This window comes from Kogia breviceps, chromosome 6 (genome assembly GCF_026419965.1).
Source record: "Kogia breviceps isolate mKogBre1 chromosome 6, mKogBre1 haplotype 1, whole genome shotgun sequence".
In the NCBI taxonomy this organism is placed as follows: Eukaryota; Metazoa; Chordata; class Mammalia; order Artiodactyla; family Physeteridae; genus Kogia; species Kogia breviceps.
In genome coordinates, this window is record NC_081315.1 from 30845407 (window position 1) to 30869817 (window position 24411).

Below are 24411 nucleotides of genomic sequence, written 5' to 3' on the forward strand. Positions count from 1 at the left end.
TTCCACGGAGAAGTATTTACAGACACAAATGAAATGGTGACAGAAGCAGGCAACAAAAAAAGTATCTGGGAAAGCAAACGGGAAGGTCCTCAAGAAAGTACATCTTGGGTTTACTTCGTGCCCACAGGTTGCAGTATGAGCATCTTACCTGGTCTATCTTTCTCTACTTTCTCTACTCTTTGTGCTTCCCCTCTGTAACAAGGCGTCAGATACGAAATCCATGTATGTAGTTCAGCTCTGAAATGTTTACTTTTTGAAATATCTACCACCAAACATGGATTAATGCAATAATCTCAAGAGCTGAGGTTTTGGGTTTCAATAATCTGGACCTATCCAGGTTAATTTGACTTCTTAATAAAGTACTTTAAATGTTTATAAGGAAAAGATTATTTCCCTTGCTTAACTAGCATGCTTCTTTTTGTTGAACAATCATGGGACCTATACTATTTCCTTTTCTGCCTAGGCGTCCAGGAGCTCAGAGCTAAGTTTTATACATGATTTCAGTCATTATCTTTATCCTATACTATCTGGTATAATTCTACTCATACTCCTTTTTATTTCAATCATTTCTCATTTGAATGAATTTAACTTTTGTTGCATCTGTGTCTTTTGGGGTAAGTCAACTTTCAAAAACAATGTTTTTGGATAAATACATTTAACAGGAAGTGAGGGTAGGTTTGGAAGTTATGGTCCTTGCTAACCCTGAACCTCACCTCTCCTCTAGGCTGCCACTACAGCCTCCCAACTGCTGTTCTGACGTCCTTACCGTCACTCACACCTATGCTCAAGTACATTTGTTCTCCACAGAATTCAGACTAGTGTTTTAAAAATAAAGATTTTTAAAATGCTTTTCTCCTCCTTTCTCCTGTTTACCACACTTCAAAGGCATCCCATTGCGCAAAGAATAAGAACCAAAGTCCTTAACAGGACCTACAAAGCCCTGCTGGATCTGATCCCAGGCTGCCTCGTCAGCCTCATCTGGCCTCACCCCACCTGCTCTCTACACCCTCACTTCCTCAAATGCTCCAGAAGCCCCTTCTCAGCACCAGACTTCTGTATCTGCTATTTCCCCTTCCCTGCTGTCTTTGCGTAGTTAAGTCTTACTAATCTCAGTTCATTCTTCACTGCCTCAAGGAAGCTGTTCCCAGCTCTCCTGAAAAGAACAAACCCCCCCATTATACAGTCTTGCACTATGGTGTCCTCCTTGATAGGACTCAACACAGGTGTAATTTAACATTCATTTGTGTAATTGTCTAATTAATGTATGTGTGTCTTACCAAAATGCAATGAGGTCCATGAGAGGAAGAATTTTTGCTTTTCCCAACCACTATATTCCAGTCTCAATAAGTATTTGTTGAATGAGTGAATGAATGAATGAGCAATAAACACACAATCTCTTTGTCTCCCCAACTAAGGACCTTTTGTTTACTGAGGTAGCCCAGAACCTGGCACCATGTCTTACACAAAGTAGGTTTTCAAATACAGGTTAAATAAAAGGATGAAGGAAAGAATGTTTTGGCCCCATTCTCTTTCTTACCTCTCTCCGCCTATAAGGCACAAAGGAACAAACAGTACACAAAGCAGGTAAACTGAAATCTTTCTCAGAGACAATAATTCAAGCTAAGCAAGCTCTGGAATGATACAGAGGGCTAAGCAAAATGGCAGCTGAGAGAAAAGAAAAAGAGAAAGGAGGGGCAAGAAAGGAAAATGGAGGAGAAAGGACGGACTAAAATCAAGAACTGGAGAAGAACAAACAGGAAGAGAAAACACACAAATGTATGGGCCAGAATGACACGGCAAGGGGACATAAAGAAAGTCAAGAAGGCCAAGACACTGCTTCCTTCCCTGTTCCAACAGCATGGGAATCAGACAAAATTTTTCTCCTGAACCAAGAGTTGAAACGTAAACCTCTTGGAGAGACCAGGCCATTCAAGTGGGAAGAAAGGGGTAACTATAGAAGAAGACCACATGACCTCACTGACCTGACCATTATTGGCTGGACTTACTAGGGATGGGCACCTGACTTAAGAGCTGCCTAGCAGGTAGGGGGGCAGGTTGGCCTAGCATCTTACCCAACAGATGCACTAAATCCTGGACAACCCAACAGACCCCTTCTCATGGGAAGTCTGAAAATGGGCCCTACAGTATGTCATTGTGCAATCAACAATATTAAGTGCCCACCACGTTCCAGGCATGTTCTAGGTACTGAGGATACCACAACATATACAGTGCACCAAGCCTGCCTTCAAGGAGTTTACATTCCAGTGGGGGAGAGAGACAATAACCAAATGCAAAATACAGTCCTCCCTCAGTAGCCACTGGGGTTTGCTCCACTACCTCCAGGGATACCAAAATCTGCAGATGGTCAAGTTCCTTATATAAAATGGCATAGTAAGCTGACCCTCCAGATCTGTGGGTTCCACGTTCGTGGATTCAACCAATCCCACAGATGCAAAACTCTGGTTATGGAGTGCCTGCTATAAATGTTTATTATAGTGTCAAGTAAAGAAAGTCTGATAAAGGAAGATAACACAGAAGCAGCAGATAAGGTATCAAGGTGGAAGACTCCACTTTAGGTCGGGTGGTCAAGGAAGTTTCTCTAAGGAGGTGACATTTACAGAGGCCCGCATGAAGGAGGGAAGCAAAACAAATACCTGAGAAAGAAACTTCCAGGTAGACAGAACAGCAAGTACAAAGGTCCTGAGGTGGGAGGATGAGTTAGCACACGGCTGTGTGTGTGTGAGTTAGAACAGAGGTCACTGCCGGGCGGAGGCCGGAGGACAGGGCTGGGAATTGGAAGCAGAGGGAGAGCAGCGCCCTAGGAGCCACAGTAAGGGCTCTGGATGGCATTCTCAGTGGGATGGGAAGGTACTGAGGGCTGAGGGCAGGGGAATGATCAAAGAAAAGAAGAATAGAAGATCCCACACCACGGCTCACGGGACTCTGCAGAGGCTGTGAGGGAGCTAGGATGGTACACAGGGCAGCTGGATGGTAGCAGAATTAGACATAAGCAGAGAGAAAGACAATCAACCCCAGTGAGCTAACAAGCAAAACACTAGAGGTCTACGGCACCTGAACATCAGTGAGGAAGGTTCGATTCCAGGAGGCTGTGGGCTGTTTCTTGTTTTCCCTGTCCCCTACCTGCACCACCCTTATAATAAGGTCCCATGAGCCAAGGTGAAGAAAGGCACAAGCCCAAGTTTTTTACCATCTACTTTATAATTCATCACTAAGACACCTACCTTACTTCCTATTTGTTTTTTCCCTTCTTACCCAGAGCAATATTCTTCTCATTCCTTCCTCCCATTTCCACCTCAAGGCCTTATTTAATCTGTCCTCTATACCTGGAATGCCCTTCTCTTGTATACCTCAACCCAATCAATCTGTTGATTAGAAAAGGAGGCAGTGAATATCTGAAAAACACACCGAAAGGACCCTAGGAAATGGTTTTAAAAACTAACAGGGAATGGGTGAAGTATACGGTATGTGAATTATATCTCAATATTTTTTTTTTAAATGAGCAAGGAAGTTTATTTCCTGCTTATACAAAAAACAACTATTTAGGGCTTTCTAAAGATCTTCTAAATAATTCTTGTGATTGTATTTCAAGAAAAGGCTCAAAATAACCACATACATTTTCTGTTTCCATTGCTAAAACACAAAATATAAAGTTTAACCCAATATATGAGTACAGCAACTGGTAACACATTACTGGAGGACCAAAAAAAATCAATAAACATTTGTATTCACAAAACTAAAATGTCACACTTACTCGTAATGAATTTAGTCCATACCACCACTGACCAAATGAGGAGAAAATTAATAGGAACAACTTTACATCTTATTTTGGAGGTGGGCTCAACAGGCTTTCTGCCTTAAAAATATTTTTTAACTTGCAAAATACTTTATTCCTTGGAATATCTGCTTTAATGTGCTCCAGTTTTCATTTTCCTGTCTTGAGGAATTTTAATTAAGGTTGGATTTGCTATGGTCACATTTAACAAATAAAGCTAAGTAAGGCTGCTGAAATCCAACGAGAATTTTTTTCCCCCAAAAGTGAGGAAATATAGTTATTTCCAGATCTTCTATTCATATAACAAATAGACTATTTCAAGTAATCACCCATTTTTTTCTTTATTTCATTAAATTGTAAAGTCACCCCCAACATGTAGCAATATTATAGAAAAAGGATTCAGAATAATAAAATGTGGAAGCTTTATTTTTATATTATTTCAACAATGGGTATTTTACCTTTTCAGATGCTTGGCTTCATCCTGAAGCTATAATATTCTCTACACAAAATTTGACTACGTACAGTTTATTTACATACTAGAAATCAGTTGCCTGAGAATTCTGTTAAACATGTTCCTTCTTCAGGAAGGAAGGGAAGGGAAAGAGTCATTCAAAATAACCAGAGATTAATTTTATTCCCTACAATCAATAGCTGAGAGGAAATGTTCACTGTCCTAAGAATAAAAAAAGACTGAAATCTTTAATGGGAAATTCTAATTGCTTTCCAGGATAATTATCCTCAACCAACCCAAATTCTCTCCACAGTGTCTTCTACCATGTAAGTCTTCACTTCCCATCTCCATGTGGCTGAAATAAAGTGACTGAGGTCTAATCCTGCGGCTCTTTTTGCCACTCTTATGACACCTAGCCCGCACTGCCCTGTACCATAATTAACTTTGATAATTAACACCCAGGAGTAAAAAGAATAGGATGGGATGAGGCCCTAAGGCTCCAAAATGCTAAAGGCATCCTGATTTTAGTGGAAACTAGTGAGAAGAGGACAGATTCTAGACACAGTTGGGTAGGCCTGTGATAACATTTTGATTGGATTCAGATGTGAATCGATGGATTGGATGTGGGTGATGGGAGTGAGGGTGGTAATTGGAATAGGAGGATGGGAAAGATAAAGATTTGAAAAGAGAAATCAAGAATGACTGCTAGGTTAGTGGCCTGAGAATGGCCATACTGTTAAATAAAATGAGGAAGGCTGGAGGAGGTACAGTTTGCTGGGCTATCAAATGCAGTGATAGCTGAATAATGGCCCCCAAGGATGTCCCTGTCTAATCCCCAAACCTGTAAATAGGCTATATTACCTGGTAAAAGCAACTCTGCACATATGACTAAGTATGTTGAGATTTGGAGATCATCCTGGATTATCCGGGTGGGCCCAATATAATCACAAATCTTTTTAAAGAGGAATGCAGGAGAGTCAGAGTCAGAGATGTTTATGAGACTATGCAGAAGGATGGAAGCAGGAAGAGAGGAACAAAGATGCTATGCCGCTGGCTTTGAGGATGGAGCAAGGGGCCACAAGCCAAGGAGTATAGCTGGCCTACAGAAATTTTAAAAAGGCAAACATGATTCTCCCTTAGGCCTGGAGATAAATTTGCAGCCCTACCAACACCTTGATTTTACCCCGGTCAAACTGATTCCAGACTGCTGACCTCCAGAACTGTAGAGCAATTTGTAGCAATTTGTTACAGCAGCAATGGGAATCATACATACATGTTAGATTTGAGACGTCTATTAGATATACAAGTAGAGATGTTGAGGAAGCAGTCTGGAGAGCTCAGAGAGGGCAGGACTAGAGAAAAAAAATTAGAAGAATCTGTTTGAATTATGGACCCTCTTTCCCACATTACTCTAACCCTGTATCCCAAAAAAGCACTCATGCACAAACACATTTTTTCATGAAATTTCAAGATGGTCAAGAATCTCTATACTCATGGAACCTCTAGAATAGTGTAAGTAATCACAAAGTAGCCTGTTCTAACTCTGATGATTGTTCCCTCCCTAAGGAAGAGGAAACCCAAGTAACTCTTCATTAAAAAAAAAAAAATTTTTTTAATATTCTTTTTCCTAATTCTGCTTATTTTTAAAAAACCCACAATGTTATAGAAATATCTAACATAGGAAGTTCAAATCCTCATGTATCCAATGTGTTCATCACTATCACCCTTTATGTGGCCAACATACCTCTGGCTCCTTTTTAAATGTTTATACAGATATACAGGTTTTTTTTAACCTTGCTTTTTTCTTTGATTAAGCTTGCTTTTTAAAATTAGCTTATGATAACAGAAAGCTGGTTACAACAATTGCAAAGCTTCAGAGTTGGGACTTTTGATTCCTTCTACTAAAAATTCCACATAACTAGGCTAGATAAAAAGAAGGATAGCAGTTGGTTGATCAAAGAAATTTTGTGTCAATGAATTTTAAATAATGAAAACATTTTTGCCTGAAAAATTAAAATCACTAGAGCATCTTCAAAGGCAAGTATGTGGATTTCTCCTATCCCCCTATGAGTTCAATGAAGCTATTTTTATTTCTGAAACAGAGAGCTAACATGAAAGACCTAGAGGAGACAGTATTTTTTAAAAATGGATTTGCTTCACATTCTTTTTGTCCAAAGTTGCTGAGTTGGTATCATAAGGAAAAATATGTGAGCTCGCTTAAAGAGGGCCAGTAAATGACTAGTTCCAAAATGGGCACATTTTAAACTTCTAAAAACAGGTCACAAAGAAAGTAAAACAAAACAGTGTCAACCCGCCTTTCTTTGGAGCCGATCTGGCTTATCCAAGCCCTTCCAAGAAGGAGCAATCCAGTAAGCATCAGGACAGGAGCATCCTCAATACTGCACACAGTCAGCTTTGCACAATGCTTTTTATCAAGTGTTTGAATCTCTACAAGTGAAAAACATCTGCCAAATACTATGTGAGTTCATAGAATATGCTCTAGAAAAATCTTTCTAGAAGAAAGATTATATTTTTCCAACCATGAATGTAAGCCAAGTATAAGAGGACAGACCTGGGAAATCCCAGAAAAAAATAAAGGGAAGAAAGGTTCAAGGCCATGCTAAGAAATCTGAGCTTTAAGGGGAAGATTAAATAAGACATTGAAAGGTTTTAATGCAGAATAACATGATCAGTTTGCATTTTAGAAAAAGCACTTCAGTGGTTGTGTAGAAAATGGATTACAGACAAGCAAGTCAGGAGGTAGAAAGGCTAATTAGTTACAAGGCTGTTGTGAATGGTGAGACATGCCTGGACAAGGACAGTAGCAATGAGGATGGAGGGAAGAGGACTTAGTCAAGGGCTACCTAGGGGATGTATTCAATAGACTCTGGTAACTGACTGGTTAGATATAAGTAATCATGGGGAGGGAGGAAGTTAATAACTTCACCGAGGTTTCTGGCTGGGGCAACTTGAGTTGTGTCATTATACGGAATCTTGGAGAAGATAGCTTAGGGGTGACAATTATAAGTTAAAGACATCAGGAGTCTATAAAAGAGAAATCCAAACAGATATTACATTCTTAAAATGAGCATTTTTTTTTTTTTTTTTTTTTTTTTTTTTCGGTACGCGGGCCTCTCGCTGTTGTGGCCCCTCCCGCTGCGGAGCAGAGGCTCCGGACGCGCAGGCGCAGCGGCCACGGCTCACGGGCCCAGCCGCTCCGCGGCACGTGGGATCCTCCCGGACCGCGGCACGAACCCGCGTCCCCTGCGTCGGCAGGCGGACTCTCAACCACTGCGCCACCAGGGAAGCCCAAAATGAGCATTTATTAAATAAGCACATTGAGAGATTTAGAATATATTCCAAAAGCTCAACGGGCCAATTTCTAGTTACTTGTTAATTGCAGAGAGTTCATGAAAAATATAACACACAAAGAATTCTGAAACCAAGTTTTTGCCATTAGTTTCCGTCTGCTCACACCAGGGAACCCTTAAGGAGGCTGTGGTAGATGACATTGTTCCCAGTGTTCCACAGCTCTCCCCGCAGAAGGATGAGCCACCCACTCGAGGTACCAAGTGACTTGCAGGGCGTCCTACAGAAGGATTATCCTTCCCTGTACCACTAACACCCAGTTGGCTAAAGAAATGTGAGTAGAAGTAATATATGCCACTTCTGAGCAGAAGTTTTTAAAAGCTGGCACCTCGTTTGTGCATGGCTCCTTTTCCCAGTTAGGAACTGCTCCTCCAGCCAGGATCCCAGAATGGAGAAGATAAGTGAGGCTGAGCTGTAGCTCACCAGCGGAATATACCTGCCATAAGATACTGAGCTTTAGAGGTTGCTTGTAACCACAGCATTAACAAAATATGCCAGACGTATGATGGATATAGGTGTTTAACAAATAACAATGTATGATGTGTATTTCCCCTCCTCCAGTTGAATTTTTCTGGTGATCTGCTAAGAAGCAATCTGATGGGAAAAAAGATATAGTTGGCCCAAGCATCCCAAAACTGAAACAGAGAATTTTTAACCTGAAAGAAAAGCTGATAGTCTGGAGTCAGCAAACTTCTTCTGGTAAGGGATAAACAGTAAATATTTTAGGCTCACAAGCCATACAGACTCTGTTGCAACTACTCAACTCTGCAGATACAGCACAAAAGCAGCCATAGACAACATATAAAAGAATGAGCATGGCTGTGTTCCAATAAAACTTTATTTACAGAAACAGGCAGTGAGCCAGATTTGGTCCACAGGGGCTATGGTTTCCAGATCCCTGGTCTAAATCCTTCATATTGTCAATGAGGAATCTAAGACCTAGAGAGATTAAATCAAGGACATACAGCTGGCTGGTGGCAAGTTGAGCATTACAATGCAGGCAGGTCTCCTCAATCTATTGCTTTAGAACAGGTTCTGTTGCGTCACAACTTGGAGATGAAATACACAGCAAAAAATAAGGTGGAGAACGCTAAGGGTAGGTTTTGATTATGTTAAACAGCTTTCAACAGTGTGGTTATAAATGAGGGTTTGCTTTTCAAGTGATTACGGTTTTCATAAAAACAAGTGAATGTCATAAGATGGAATAGGTGAACGAATGATAAATTAGCCAGTGTTTGAAAAATGATCTTCAGAGGAAATGCAATTATATACTTCCTTCCTACTATCATTTTCTCCAATACTTATCAATCATTTCTTTTATCAACAGGACAGCATTTGCTATGACCATTGCAGTAACTCATCTTAAGGCAAAACAGGTTTAAAAACATACCACACAATGAGCAACGAGTACACTAGACCAGCAGGCAATTATTTCACATGGTATTTTTAATTTATTTTCCTTTCTTTTAATTTCCAAAGTAATACTCATTGGAGGAAACTCAATACAGAAGTATATAAAGTTACACACTCCACACCCTCCTCAATTCCACTCCCCAGTGTTAAGACATGACTGATTTATACCAGGAGTGTGCAATAAAGCTACCTTCTCTGAGTCATTCTTTCAAAAACAAAGAGGAATATAGGTATCCTGACCAGATATCCCTTGAAAATCATGTTTTAAAAAGCAACAGACAGGTTAGGTGTGGTCTGTGGCCTGGAATTGAGAAAAGCAAGCTGCCTATGCAGGGTTTAAATGGAGGGTCTTGACCCCAACACTGTAACCAGATGAGTGAGGCTCTTCAAATACCCTGATGATGCTACTGTAGGATGTGCAAACACTTCCAAAATGAGTAAGACTATCCATACTTTCTCTTTTGGTATTTTATTGGGAAAACTTGGGCCAATTTGCTCATAAAAAGACCAACAATCTTAATCAGTTTTTCTTTCAATCCATACTTGAGGGACATCAGTGACAATGGCAGAGTAAAGAACTCCAAAAGTCTGTCCTCCATAAAAGCAATTAAAAACTGGCAGAAACTGGCAGAGTCAACCCTTTCTTAACACTGAAAACTAACCAAAAGCTTGCAGCAAACACTTGATGCACTTAAGTACAGTGAAACTTAATCAAGGAAAACTAGCTGGGTTTTGGTTGCAGTAGCAAGTTTTGTGGCATTTTAACTTACCCTGGTCCCATCCCCCATTCTCCAGCTCAGTGGAAACCTTGAAAATAATGGCCTGCCCTCTTGGTACTGGTACCGGTACCAGTACCAGAGGGAGCAGAAAAGACCTCATTCACAACGAATTATAATAATTTGTTTTGACTTGTCCAGTGGAACCCTGGAAGACCAGCACAAAAGACTTGCCTTTATCTCGCCTAACTCAAAACTCTCTCCAAGTGCTAAAAAGTGGCGAGCTCGAGAAAGCTTATTGAAATCATTTATAGGCAAATAAATATATTTGTTGCTGCTGCATGAGGCAATGGATAATAGTTGGGGCAAACAACAGACTAACCAAAGAAGTTGGGGGGAAAGGCTGAAGGATGAGATGCTTGGGGAAATAAGGGCTTTGAAAAGCTCCCACATATTCGTAGGAATCTAGAAGTCCATGTGCATTCCCAGGGTGAGTGCATGCTCAGAAAGAATCTGAGAGGGCCCTAACCTCTCAGCACTGGCTGAACTACAGGCTCTGCACAAGCAGAAAGTGAAGGCTAATGTTAGTTGTACACTGCTTGGCTGAGTGTTGAAGGTGTGCTGTGATACACACACAGAGTCCCCCCTGAAAAGACTGGGAGATTTTTTTTTTGGTTCTAGGCATTCATTTAAGGAAAACTCTGTCCAATCACTAGCTGACCACTAAGCTAATGAAACTGAGACTTCAGTGCCACACATCACACAAAAATTACACACTCTACAAAATTAGTTCAGAAAAATTGCTAGACAAGCAACAACAATCACAATAGGCAGCAATAACAAACCCTGGGGAGGGAGAAGAATCTGATTCCAGAGTTGCTACATTGCAATATTCAAAATGTCCAGTTTTCAACAAAAAATTACAAGGCACACAAAGAAACAAGAAAGTAATGGCCCATGCACAGAAAAATAAAAAAAATTTAAAAAGCAATCAATATAAACAGTTCTGTGGAAGCCCAGACATTGGACTTACTAGACAAAGACTTTAAATCAGCTATTTCCAATATATTCAAAGAGTTAAAGACACTGTTAACAGAATGAAAAAATAAACTGCAGACTAGGAGAAATATTTTCATATCTCATATCCAACAAAAACTTTGAATGCAAAATATATAAAGAACTCTTTAAAACTCCATAATATGAAAACAACCCAATTTTTAAATCTGCAAAGATTTGAACATTCTTCACCAAAGATGACATAATGGATGGCAATTAACCACATGAAAAGATGCTCAAGGTCATTATCCATTAAGGAAACACACATCAAAGCCACAACAAAGTATCACTACACATCTATTGCAAAAGCAAACGAGAAAAACCTGATAATACCAAGCAAGTGCTGAAGAGGGTGTGAAGCAACTCGAACTCTCATTCATTGCTCATAATAATGCAAAATGGTATAGCACCACTCTGGAAAACAGTCTGGCAGTTTCTTGTAAAGTTAAGCATACACTTACATATTACCCATTAAACCAAAGAAATAAAAACTTATGTTTATGCAAAAACCTGTTATGTTTACAGCAGCTTCTTCATAAATACCAAAAACTGAAAATCACCTAAATATCCTTTATCAGGTAAATGGATAATCAAACTGTGGTGCATTAATACAATGGAACACTACTCAGCAGCAAAAGGGAACAAACTATTGACACAGTTAACAACATGAATGAATCTCCACAACAATGTGCTGGGTGAAATGATTCCATTTCTATCATATTCTGGAAAAGGCAAAACTACAGAGACATAGAACAGATCAGGGGTTAAATGGTGTAGAGAAGATACGATCGCAAGGGGCAGCAAAGGAATTTCGAGGCGATGAAACTGTTCTGTATTCTGACTATGGGGATGGTTACAAGAATCTGTACGTATATCACAGCTCACAGAACTGCGTACCCAAAAGAAGTCACCTTTACTGTATGTAAATTTAAAAATTAAAGGAGAAAAAAATGACCGCAGGGCTTCAAATCCCAGCTCTATTTCTCTTTGCCTCGTTGTTCTTATTAAAAAACAACCGGACTTTCTGTGTTGTTAAAGGATTACGTGAGTTCCTGGCATACGCTAAGCACTAAATTGGTGAGTGATCAATACAATGTTTTGTTCAGACATGCTAAAAAGTTGGTACTTTAAAAAAAACCCACTGCAAGGGGAAGAAATCTAGTTTTTAATTAAAAGAGCAAAGAATTGAAGAATATTGGGATTAAAACCCCTAATTCTTCATCACCTTCATTAAACATTCATTGGAAACCTATGAGGTGATCAGTATCAAATTATGTTCTTCAAGGTCTACAGAATCCTTGAGCTCAAGGAGCTACTGAAAGGCTTGTTCCCAGAGCTACGTGGGTATTGGCCATGATATTTCACACGAAGAGCAAACGCGCTCCAATCAAGGTTTAGTACTCAATGGTGGGTATCATTGCCTCTCTCCTGGGAAGGTGCCAACTGCAGGCTCCTTTTCCCGAGGCGGGGCAGGTCAGCAACCTTGGACTTGGCGCTCGCTGCGCGGCCCTACAATCCCATCCATCATTAGCCGGGTCCATCCTTCCTCGAAAACATCTTTAACATCCACCCTCCACCCATTCCGCACAGATAGGGGGTTTGGAGCTTTTTAAGAGGCAGCAGCTGCTGTAAGTAACGGCGACTCCCATCTTCCCAGTGTCTCCCTCTTTACCTGAAAAGTAGCCTCCTTTCCTTGGCCAAACGTCCAAATCCACACTTGACCTTTCAGAGCCGATGCGACTGGGACCCAAGATGGCGGCGCCCCTGGACGGGGAGGGGCCTCTCGCCTCCCAGAGGAGAAACGCCCGCGGCCAAGGATACTCTAGAGGGAGGCCGTGAGGAAAGACTCCGAGCGCCGGACTTGACATCCATTTGCTGCCCCTCAGCCCAAAGCCTGACGCCAGCCGTACTGATGCCGCCAAGTGGCAAACATCTAATGCTCATCATTGCTAAAAAGGCAACAAGAAAAGATCTGGCGCGACAGAGCATATTGTTTCGGTGAGCCACGGGCAGAGCGGAAATTCACTCTCCATAGTTGCCCGTGGATTCGGGTTAGAATAAAATGTAATCAAACGAACAATAAAGACAACATTACATCATTAAAACAATTCTATTCTATTTGACACACATGTATTGAATATATGTGCCAGGCACCGTTCTGTGTTATAACAATGAACAAGATAAATCTTTCCACGTGGAACTCATTACTGAAAGAGCATCCGCATGGAATCTGCCAATTTTACCTTCTCTCCATTCTAAGAAACCTCAGAACACCCCCCAGGCCCAGAGTCCCATCTGACAGAATCAGCTGCAGGCGATTCTCAAATTCTCGTGTGGGTACCACAAGACCCTACCATACCCTCCAGGAGAAGGGACCAGGGATGGGCCTGAAAAGTTGGCTACTATATACTTTGTTATTAGTCTCTGGGGTCAACCAGCATGAGACCCCTGCCCCAAAGGGGCACTCTGTGCAGGACCCTGACTGGCCAGCCTACTTAGAGGCTCTTTCTTAGGGAGGCTGGACTGTAAGAAAAACAAGAGTCAATTATTCAGTAAGTTCAGAAGCCATGGAAGGAGACAGAAGTGAACTGAGTCACCAAAATGGTGGTGTTAGTAACAGGAAGAATAACAGCCTTCCCAACTTACAAAGGAATGTTCTCTGGGGTAAATATTTGCTGTCAATTTCCTAGAGCTACTCTTATTTCCAAATGACTTCCAAGGCTACTTCCTGTGTCTTCCAACTTACTGGAGTATCCTTATAAGCTGCCTCCCGTCAGCTGAGGCTAGCAGAACAGACCTCTATTTCTTGCAATCTGAAAGAACGTTAACTATCACATACGTTGCTTTCCAGTCACTTCAATGGTAGGCCCTTACATCATTCTTTATGTGGAGTCTTCTTAGGCTATGCATAACAGAGGGACTGAATAAAATCTACGTATAAAATGCATGGTGGATTCCATTTATTTATTCTGTTTGACTAAAAGGCATCACAACGTAAATTACTTATGATGGAAAAATATTACAGTTCAAATTACGAGAAAGCACACTGAAACCACTCAACATCACATTTTTTTTTTTTTTTTTTTTTTTTGTGGTACGCGGGCCTCTCACTGCTGTGGCCTCTCCCATTGCGGAGCACAGGCTCTGGACGCGCAGGCCCAGGGGCCATGGCCCACGGGCCCAGCCGCTCCGCGGCACGTGGGATCCTCCCGGACCGGGGCACGAACCCGTGTCCCCTGCATCAGCAGGCGGACCCTCAACCACTGCGCCACCAGGGAAGCCCCAACATCACATTTTTTAATAGGAGGCTAAGCCAGTGAGTCTCACCTCACATAGAACTCCCCAAATCCAGTTCTCTAGATACTATTCCAAAAGTAATTAATCAGGAAAATCTGAGGGTGGGGTCATGAGTATAGGTCTTTTTAAGAACTTCTCAGTTAATTCTGACACCCAGCCAGCACTGAGAACCTTGGCACTGAGGTAGAGGTAACTGAGTACCTTGTAACTCAAAGTGTGGTCCAGGGACATGCAGCAGCATCACCTGGAACTTGTTAGAAATGGAAAATCTCAGGCTCCACCCCAAACCTACTAAATCAAGATCTGCATCTTTACAAGATCCCCAGGTGATCTGTAGGCATATTAAAGTTTGAGAAGCACTGTTTAAAGCTCCCATTGCTACAGAAACGTGAGAAATACCACACCACGTTTTAAAGTTGAATGCCTCAAGAAGGAAAGGAGAAACAGGAAAAGAACAGCATAAAAGATAAGATATTTGTGATATTAGGCATTTCACATTATTAAGCATCTAATTAAGAGTAATATTCAAACACAAGTCTGCACCTTTTAAAACTCGAAATACCACGCCTTATTCCAAATGAATTTCACTTACAAACCACACCTTCCACTGGCAAGAGTTATACCTCAACCGAGTGACACAAATCTACCTTATAATCTCCAGATAGCTTATCTCCACTGAGCTAGTGTGTATTGAGGGGGAGTCCTTGTGAGGAAATAAAGAAACAAGTGTGGTGACAAAGCAAGAAAGGGTCATTTATATGGGTGGTTCCATGCCGAGGGAGGGGCCTTCCAGTTTTTTGTGAACACCTTTGTACTAGTTTCAAAGGACTCTTTGGAAATGGTGATATTTATTGCCAGAAAAACGAATTCTGCACACGTGCAAACATTTTCTTCTATGCCTTGTTCTTGGCCGGCTCTCAGAAAAGCATTTAGCTTTCTTCCAGTATAGCAATTCCTTGATTAATGTATCTTCAGAAAACAACACTCCAGTACACTGAAGGCAGCCATATCGGAAACAAACTCTGAATCCTATGCAGTAGCCCCAGCATGAGTTATAGGCTCATAAGTGGTGCCACTGAGAATCTGCTCGTACGCATATCAGAGCAGGGACAAAATCATCTCCTGTCACAGCTTCTATTTATTTGTTCCCTGAGAGATATTCATCCCTGGCACTCAGCAAAATGACAAAATCAGAAAACTGTTTTCAGATTCTATAGGCTTCCTTTGCAATACCCTTAAACTTGTCCAAGTATGACCATGACCCTCTACAAGAAATGTACATCACTCATGAGAACGTGACGTTTAAAAGCATGTTTCCCATAGTAAACTTGTATTTAGAGAATGAATAATTCCCATTCAAAAGATGCAAAAAGGGAGGGGCCTTTAAGTTATTTGTCCAAGGTCACATTATAATAAAGTACAAAATAGCAACAAGAACCTAGGTAACCTCATGTTAACAAAAATAGCCTGGTGGTAAGGAGAAAGAAATATGATCAAGTCAGAACTTTTATCAGTTAAGAATTGTATTCAGTTGCTAATTAAAAGACCTAAGAGAACAGTGGCTTAAATAAGACAGAGTTTATTTTTTTCTTAAATAAAGGAAGAGGAGGCAATCAAAAGCTCATATGATGACTCTATTACCACTGGAAACAGATTCCATCCATTTTTCTGCTCCACCATTCTCAGCGCCAGGCTTGCATCCTCAAGATAACCTCATGACCCAGGATGGCTGCTGTGAGCTACACACCCTTGTTCCTGGTAGGGGGATGGAAGGTGATAAGGGCAAAAGGATATTCTGTGCAGTTGAGTCCCCTTTAAAGAATTTTTCTAGAAACCACACTCAGCAACTTTTTCTTGCCTCTCATTAGTAGGCTGGGTGAAGCAGTTTCACAGGTGGGTACCTTGCCACAGTCAGCAATATAGGGTTCCACTGACCAAGGAAGATGAGAATAAATACTGGGTAGGAGTCTGCACAGAATCCTACTCCATAGCTTTCTAGCTACGTGACCTTGACTAGATTATTTACCCCCTCTGGGTAAACACCCCCTCCGGTTTCTCATCTCTAAAAATGAAGGAAATCATCACACCTGTCTCATAAGACTGGTATGAGGACTAAGTGAGGAAAATACATGTAAAACAATTAGAATGACGCCTGGGACCTAGCACACAATAAATATTAACTCATTATTGTTTGATTATCCTAGTCCAGGGCTTTTCCAAATTCCTCTCATACTCTAACTTCCTCTCCATTTCCAAAATTGTACCTGTTGATACTCTAGTGTGAATGAGTTTTAGTCACAGGTCATCTCAAGTTGGATACTCATTTCATGCCTTCCTTTCTAATTATGAAAGTAAGTGCCAGACAACAGCACACATGGGATATTCTGGACAGAACTAGGGTGGAGGAATTGAGCTTACAGTCCCCCAAAGGCAGGGTCTAAACACAATCCCAAGGCAGCTTTTCATTTGTGATGATGAAGAAAGGGTAAACATCAACGACAAGCCACTTTAAAACAGTTTGTAAAGGGTCTTCCCTGGTGGCGCAGTGGTTGAGAGTCCACCTGCCGATGCAGGGGACACAGGTTCGTGCCCCGGGCCGGGAAGATCCCACATGCCACGAAGCAGCTGGGCCCGTGAGTCATGGCCGCTGAGCCTGCGCGTCTGGAGCCTGTGCTCCGCAACGGGAGAGGCCACAACAGCGAGAGGCCCGCGTACCGCAAAAAAAAAACCCACAAAAAACAGTTTGTACGGTGCACGGAATGTCAAATGAAGAACTAGTCTCAGTCTTTCGGGGGTCTTGTAAGATTGATATATTTCAAAAAGATGTATGAACTCCAAAGCAAAGCAACTACATTTGATTAGAAATGGTGAAGATGCAGTTTTACCTCCTTTTTCTCAGCCAACCTGAAACCCCATAACTATTCCCAAAGGGAGAAAAATGTCGACTCAATGAAGCATCAGATATTTTAACAAAAATATACATAAATAAACACTAATAACTTTAAAGGAAGTATTCACTATGTGCCTAGCTATGTTCTAAAGGTATTACATATACTAATTCACTTAATCCTCAAACCCTATGCAATAGGTTTTATTAATATTCCCACTTTACAAATAAAGAATGGATGCACAGAGAGGTTAGGTAACTTGCACAAGGTCACACAGTAAGAGGTAAGCCAAGAAATGAACCAAGACTGCCTGGTTCTCTTATGCTAAACTCCACTTGCGAGTCACCATGGACTACTTTATATTCTTATTTATTTCTTTAAAGTATGTTAGTCTTACCTTCCTTAATTCTATGACATGTTCTTTAAAAGCAGGGAGTCTATTTTATATATTTCTTTGTATTCCTTGTATTTTCTACACCATTTTGCATACATTTTGTTGACAGCATAACTAGACAAGTCTTCTAAAAGAAGTTGGTGAGTGCAGGATTTTTAAACAACGTGTATATATACCCATAGTTTCTATGGGACTTAAAATAACTTCCTCAAAATAAATTAGACAACTTTGGAATTCTAATAACAAAAACTGTAAGATGGTGGCCCAGAAGAATTAATGCAGTTTTCAAAACTACACAACTTACTAGACAGAGCCACAAACTCTGGGCCATATGACCTAGCATGCTATATGAATCAAATTAAAGAAACGACAGTTTATGACTTGAAACACCCAAAAGAGGTAACTGAGGTGCAGCTATACCTAGCTGTATTCTTTTAGATTAAGTCTTTTAATACTTCTGAGTCTCAATTTACTCATCTTTAAAATGGGAATAATAAAAATGTACCCTCTTCCCTCTCAGGTCGTTGTAACAATCAAGTTCCATGAGGCTGTGAAAGCCCCTCCTAAGCAGAAAAGCACCAGCTAAATGTAATAAAGTATTTCTAAAATATAACAAGCAACATGCAGGTATAAACGTGTGGAGCATTAACAGCAATTGACTTGTATTAGCAGCCAGTGGGATAGCTTGGAAAATCATGGACTTTCAGGTCAAACAGACCCGGATTCAAGTCTGCATCCTGCCATTTACTAGCTGCGGGATCTTGAGCAAGTCACTTAAGTATTTCTGAGCTTCAATCTTTTCTTTTAAATTTATTTTTAAATATGTATTTATTTATTTTGGCCACACCAGGTCTCAGTTGTGGCATGGGGGATCTTCATGACGGCATGTTTAGTTGTGGCATGTAGGATCTTTTAGTTGCGGCACGCGGGCTTCTTGGTTGCAGCATACATGTGGAATCTAGTTCCCTGACCAGGGATCAAACCCGGGCCCCCTGCATTGGGAGCACGGAGTCGTACCCATTTCAACTATAAAATGGAGAAAAATAATACCTCCCTCACAGGTGCTAGCACTTAAGAAGCAACTGGTTCATATAGAATACAAAGAATTTTATTCTATGACCTCATACTGACAATATTAGTTATTTTACTCAAAACACATTGGAGAAGTTATATCTGTTCTTCTAGCATTTACCATAAACACATCAACATATAGAGAGTACATTTATTTAGTATTTACTAAACCCTATTAAGTGCCTACCACTCTTCCAGGTGATTAAGGGAGGACCTAGAATTTTGTATTCCCTGCCCTTTGGAGAAACAATATAAAAATGCTGTAGGTCAGTCAGAGGTTCTCAGACCCATTTGAGAGTCTGAAGAAATCTATGGCACCTCTCCACAAAGAAAGTTAACGAAACTTTAGGAGACAATACAGAAGATATAGGAGAATATCTTCATGACCTTGGCGTAAGGAAAGCATTCTTAACCAAGGGGGACAGTGAGGGGACAAGGGACACTAACTACAAAGAAAAAGATTCATAAATACACCTACGTTAAAATTACAAATGTCCACATCAAAAGAAACCACAAACATTTTTTAAATAAACCACAGAGTGGAAGCAGATTTTGCAACACATGCAACCAACAGAAGCTGAGATTCCTGCGCAAGTAAAGAACTCCAACAAATCAATAAAAAATGATAAGCAAAAAGTGTGATACAAGAATACAAAGAAAAGAAATTACAGCTGCATGCAACAATAGGGATAAATCTTACAAACTTAATGTGGAGTGAAAAAAGAATGACACTAAAGAATAATTACAGGATGATTCCACTCATAAGAAGCTGTAAAATAAACAAAACTAAATAATATTGTATACAGATACACAGATAAAACTGTACAGGTAAAACTGCACAGAAAAACAAGGGAATAAAAGTGGTTCCCTCAAGGGGAAGGAAGAAGCCATGACTGGGAAAGAGGAGAGTTTGCTTTGGAGAAATGACAATATTCTATTTCTCAACTTGGGCACAGGTTACAAGAGTTTTACTTTATGATTTACAGGTTTTATACGTTCTCCTGAATGTACATTGCAAAGTAAAAAACCACATTTCCACAACCACACCTAAATTTAGCATGGAGAGAAGAAGTTCACAGACTCCCTCAAGTCCATAAACCCTAATTTTATGGTGTCAACCTCTGTGAGATCAAAGAAAAATGGAAAACCTTTAGACTGTGAGGTGGCGGAGGGAGAGGATGAGAACAGGAAAAGTGAAAGATTCGAAAGATGTTAAAAAGAAGAAACATGAAGCCTCTGGGTCAGTTCCTACTTTCTCACTTGGAGACAGAACATCCAGCACAAAACATAACTAACAAATGCCCAAGCTTGGTAAGGAATGCGATGGAGTCTGAAAAACACACGGGAACTAATGAGGAGAAAGAAGAGTACAGCTTGCAAAGAAATGTAAACTATTAAATAATGTGTCTCAAAAGAAGGAAGCCCGATACTGGTCAGTTTAACTCTCTGCCCACTCCATCTCTGCCCCTCACCCCCTAACGGAGACAGGGTACACTAAATGGTCAGAAACTGCAAACACCAATTCCTGAGTGAAAAAGGACACTGTGTCACGTATCAGCAAAATATTATCATGGAACTTAGAAAAGCTTCTGGTAGCCTTGGGAAATAAAGGAACTGGGAAAAACAAGTTACAAAATGCCATTTCCACCAGCCTTGGAATAAATACACATATTGCAACTAAATGATAAATATCTATCTGGATCATATCTGGTCTGACCTCGGGTACAGCTCTGCACAGTACGTAAGTGAAGCATTTTGCTGAAGGGAAGAGGAGTCCAAGGCATGTTCAGACCAGTAATTTAACAGAGGAACATCTCTGTAAAGTTTTTTCATTGTATTCTTGCAAGAATTATTTACTCCTATCCAGCAATTACCCATTATCTCATTAGGTCTGGGTTTATACTGAACAAAACTATCAGTTATCTTCAAGACGGCTGGTGGTTTGTGTGGTTAGTCAAATGCCTCATTTTGATGGAAAGAGTATCGGGCAAAAGGAATTCTTTTTCAGGCTCCAAGATTGACTATGTCTTCCTGCTCCACTCAAACTCTTTCCTTTCATCCCATTTTCTACCCTCCAGTTGTTCCCCACAGACCCATTATCATCTGTGAATTCTTCAACTTTCTCTTAGGTTAAGGGAGCCACATAGAAAAGCTGCTCCATGGCTGGGTGGAGTGTTCATTATATTCCACTTTCTAAAGGGGCGTTAATGAATGTTCACATCTGAACCTTTCTCACGGCCTTATCTCCCTTCTGTTGTCACCTCCCTAGGTTTGTTCTTCCCTCTTGTTTCCGGATACCTGGCTTATCCAGTTCGAACCAAAGACCAAAGAATGTCCTCTCTATTCTGCTTAACTGAAAAGCTGCCCGGCAAAGAGGGAAGGGGTGTGGATCTACACTTACTCACTCTTCCACTTCTGCGCCAAACTATTGATCCGCGCCGCTTTTGCGCACCCCCAAAACACAAGTCACAGGCCCAGAAATGATCAGTCCAAATGAATCGCCTTTTGGAAGGCTATATTCTGGACGGGGGGGTGGGGCTGGGGGTCACCAAGTAACTCTAAAGCAAGTCCTATAGAAAATAGGTGAACTCGGGCGGCTGGGGGTTGGGAGGACAGACACAGGTCCGAAGTTCAAGAGGCACCGAAACCCAACTGGACGATTAGCATGTGGTTCGACCCGGTTGCGAGAGCGGAGGCAAACCTATCGGGAGGGGGCATTCTCCACTGGCCTCTGACTCATCCAGAGATAAGTAACCACCCGGGCCACAAGTTCCAAGCCAGAGCAGCTCGTGGATTTAGTCTGCATGGAAAATTTGTAGTTTCGGCTCCAGGGCAACTAGCAGGTAGAGACAGGTTTGAATTTACTCGGGCTCGGCCCCAAAGTTCGGATGGAGATAGAAAAGCCACTCTCCCTTCTGTTCGCCTCCTAGAGTTAAAAGTGCCAGTCCCCTCCGGGCGGGCGAGCGAGCCGCCGGCGTCCGGGGAAGGACCTGCGCGGCCCCGGGACGCCCAGCCCTGCGTCCCCGGTCTCCCCTCGCGCTGCCCGCACCCCTCACCTGCGGCCGAGTGGCCCGACAGCGCACGGCCCCGGGCGCGGCGCGGGCCCCCGAGCTCCCGGCGCTCGTGCAGCTCTTCGTCTTCGTCCTCCCGCCGCCGGCCTTCAGCCATCGACGACCTGCCGGCCCCGCGCGCCGGCCGCCAGCTCCGGGCGTCCCGCGCCAGCAGCCTCCGGGCCTGGGAGGAGGCCCCGGGGGTGGGGAGGAGGAGGAGGAGGAGGTGGTAGAGGAGGAGGCGGCGGCGGCGGCGGAAGCGGCTACCTCCGCGGCTCCACCTGCAGCCCGCGGGGGAGCGGCCGGGCGCGGGCCGAGGAGGTTTCCCCGCCTCCTCGCGCGCCCCGGCGGCCTCCTTCTCCCGGCTCTGCCTCTCCTACTCTCTTCCCCCTTCCTCTCTCCGTTGCCCGCCCCGCAGAGCTGGAGCAGGGATCGGGCGGGGTCTGGCGGGGCCTCGCCTCCTCGGGGAGGGGTTACCGGCCGCCGAGGCTGCCCCAGAGCCGCACGCGCTGCAACCACCAGCTCCACCAAAACAAACGTGTACAAAATAAATAAACCGGATAGGAAGGGGGGAAAGAGGAGGCGGCCTGGCCTCTTCCTGCCCTTTCACAGTATTCCGGTGTTAACAGGAAACCCATTTGCTTGACACTTAAACCAAAGGAGGAGGGACCTGCCGGTAGCCGGACTTGGAGAGCTGGGGCAGCTGGAGCCTCTGAACTTGGGAACAAACTCTGCTTGGAGTTTGGTAGCGCCTCCGCAGTTGCAGGCTTTTTTCTTTCCCTCTCTTTTCGCCCTTTCAAATAGAGCCTCTGGGCAGAGCCCAGAGGATTTTTAAGGCAGTGAACCGACTCTGTATGATACTATAATGGTGGATACATGTCATTACGCATTTGTCCAATCCCACAGAATGTACAACAGGGAGGGTGAACCCTAATGTAAACCAAAGACTTTGGGTGATTATGATGTGCCCGTGTAAATTCAGCAGTTGTAACAAATGTACCACTCTTGGGGGGGGGGTGTTGATAATGGGGAAGGCTGTGCAGGGGTGGGGACAGGAAGACATGGAAAATCTCAATCTTCAGCTCAGTTTGGCTGTAAACTGGAACTGCTCCAAAATATAAAGTCTAAAAAAAAAAAAAAGTACATCTTCTTCCTTAAGAGCCCGGGACCTGACGATTTGAAGAAAGGCAATTTGGTGAAGTGACAGAGCAATGGCTCTGGAGTCACTTGAAGCTGTCACTTGAAGCACTTCCCTAAAGCTGAAAAGAGTGGGGTAAGAAAGTTATTCTGTATCTCTGTATAGTACACATCTTCAGTTCGCACTCTCACGTACACACTTTTCGCACAGAGAGGGGCAGATTCTCACATCTCGGAAAAAGATATCCAAGATGCAGGCAGAGACGTTGCCTGGACATGACTCCGTAGGACACTCCCCGATGGAATGAACAGGCCTTTATCTTCAGCCTCTTGCTCTATTTTTGAAAGCTTGTGAGGGCTCCTAATGTTCAGCGTGTAAGAGAGAAAAAGAGAGGGAGAAACAGGTCACTTAAAATAGAATCGCCAGCCACACCTGAGCGCTGTCTCTTTAACTTTTTAACAGTGCTTGTTGCTGCCAGAGAAAATCTTTCTCCTTTTAGGCAGAAAAGAACCACGATCGATTTTGTGGAATTGAGGTCAAATTCACAAGTGAAACTTTACTGCATAAGCAGTTAAATAAGTGGACATCCGGACCACTTGAAGTTAAACTAGAAAGAAAAGAAGGTTCTGGACATTTAGGGCTGTTTTCAGTGTTTGGGTATTTGTCACTTACCTTAGAGGATGAGTCATTTGGAAGCCCCTACCCTGACAGCAGCCCAAGTTCACAAAGCTGTCATTCTCCACTATTCAGTTTCTCAGTTTGAAAAGGGCCGAAAGTGTTCTGGATGTCCATCCAATCAGAGCTTTAGGAACCTGTGCCCTTTCGAGGTGTAGGCTCAAGCTGACTTTCCATTCAACAAACACTTAAGTAACTATTGTATGACAAATACCACACTAAGTGCTGTGGGGAGATTCAAAAGAAGGAAAGAAATATTTACTCTGGGGCCCTATGGTGGGTGCTTTTCACATAGGTTTTCTCATTTTCAATGGACAAAACATATTTCCTGTCCTCCCCTGACAGAGGGGGACAGATCCAGTTTACCACAAAACAAGGCAAAATTTGGTAAATTGTACAATAAATGTATAACCTTAGACAAGAGTGCCAAGATAATTCAATAGAGAAAGAACTGTCTTTGCAAAAGAGAGAATCTGAACCTCACTTTATACCATATAAAAGAATTAACTCAAAATGGATCATAGATCTAAATGTAAGAGCTAGAATTATAAAGCTCTTCAAGGAAAATTTCAAAGTAAATTAAATTGAAAAGGTTTAATCCTTAAACAGGACTAAACTCTTATGACCTTGTGTTAGGCAATAGTTTCTTAGGGTGTCGCTTATACCAAAACGTATAAGTGACAAAAGAAAAAAATAAATTGGGCCTCACCGAAATCAAGAACTTTTGTGCTTCACAGGACATCATCAAGAAAGTAAAAAGACGACTCTCAGAATGTGAAAAAATATTCGTAAATCATATATCTGGTAAGGGACTTGTATGCTGAATATATAAAGAGCTTAAAACTAAAAAAAAAAAAAAAAAAAAAAAAAAATTAGCCTAATTTTTAAAAGAACATTCTCCAAAGAAGATATACAAATGGCCAATATGAACATGAAAAGATGTTCAACCTTATTAGTCATTAGGGACAAGTAAATTAAAACCTCAGTGTGATACCACTTAACACATACCAGGATGACTAAGGTAAAAAAGATAGATGATAATGTGTTACAAGGACGGCTGGTGAGAGTGTAACATGGCACAGCCACTTTGGGAAACAGTT

The 24411-nt window shown here is 42.0% G+C and overlaps 1 protein-coding gene across 17 annotated transcripts in view; it reads right to left on the reverse strand.

The window, feature by feature from the left end:
- SH3D19 (SH3 domain containing 19) overlaps window positions 1-21719 on the reverse strand; it is a 178058-nt gene extending 156339 nt beyond the window's left edge. For 4 of the 17 annotated variants that reach the window (XM_067035655.1, XM_067035647.1, XM_067035642.1 and 1 more), the window contains exon 1: window positions 21505-21719. In XM_067035655.1, the coding sequence (XP_066891756.1) occupies window positions 21505-21616 (112 nt within the window). In that variant the 5' untranslated portion in view covers window positions 21617-21719. The remainder of the gene's footprint in view (window positions 1-21504) is intronic. The other 13 variants (XM_067035654.1, XM_067035646.1, XM_067035656.1 and 10 more) reach the window with 5 other exon arrangements.
- Window positions 21720-24411: the final 2692 nt, after the last annotated feature.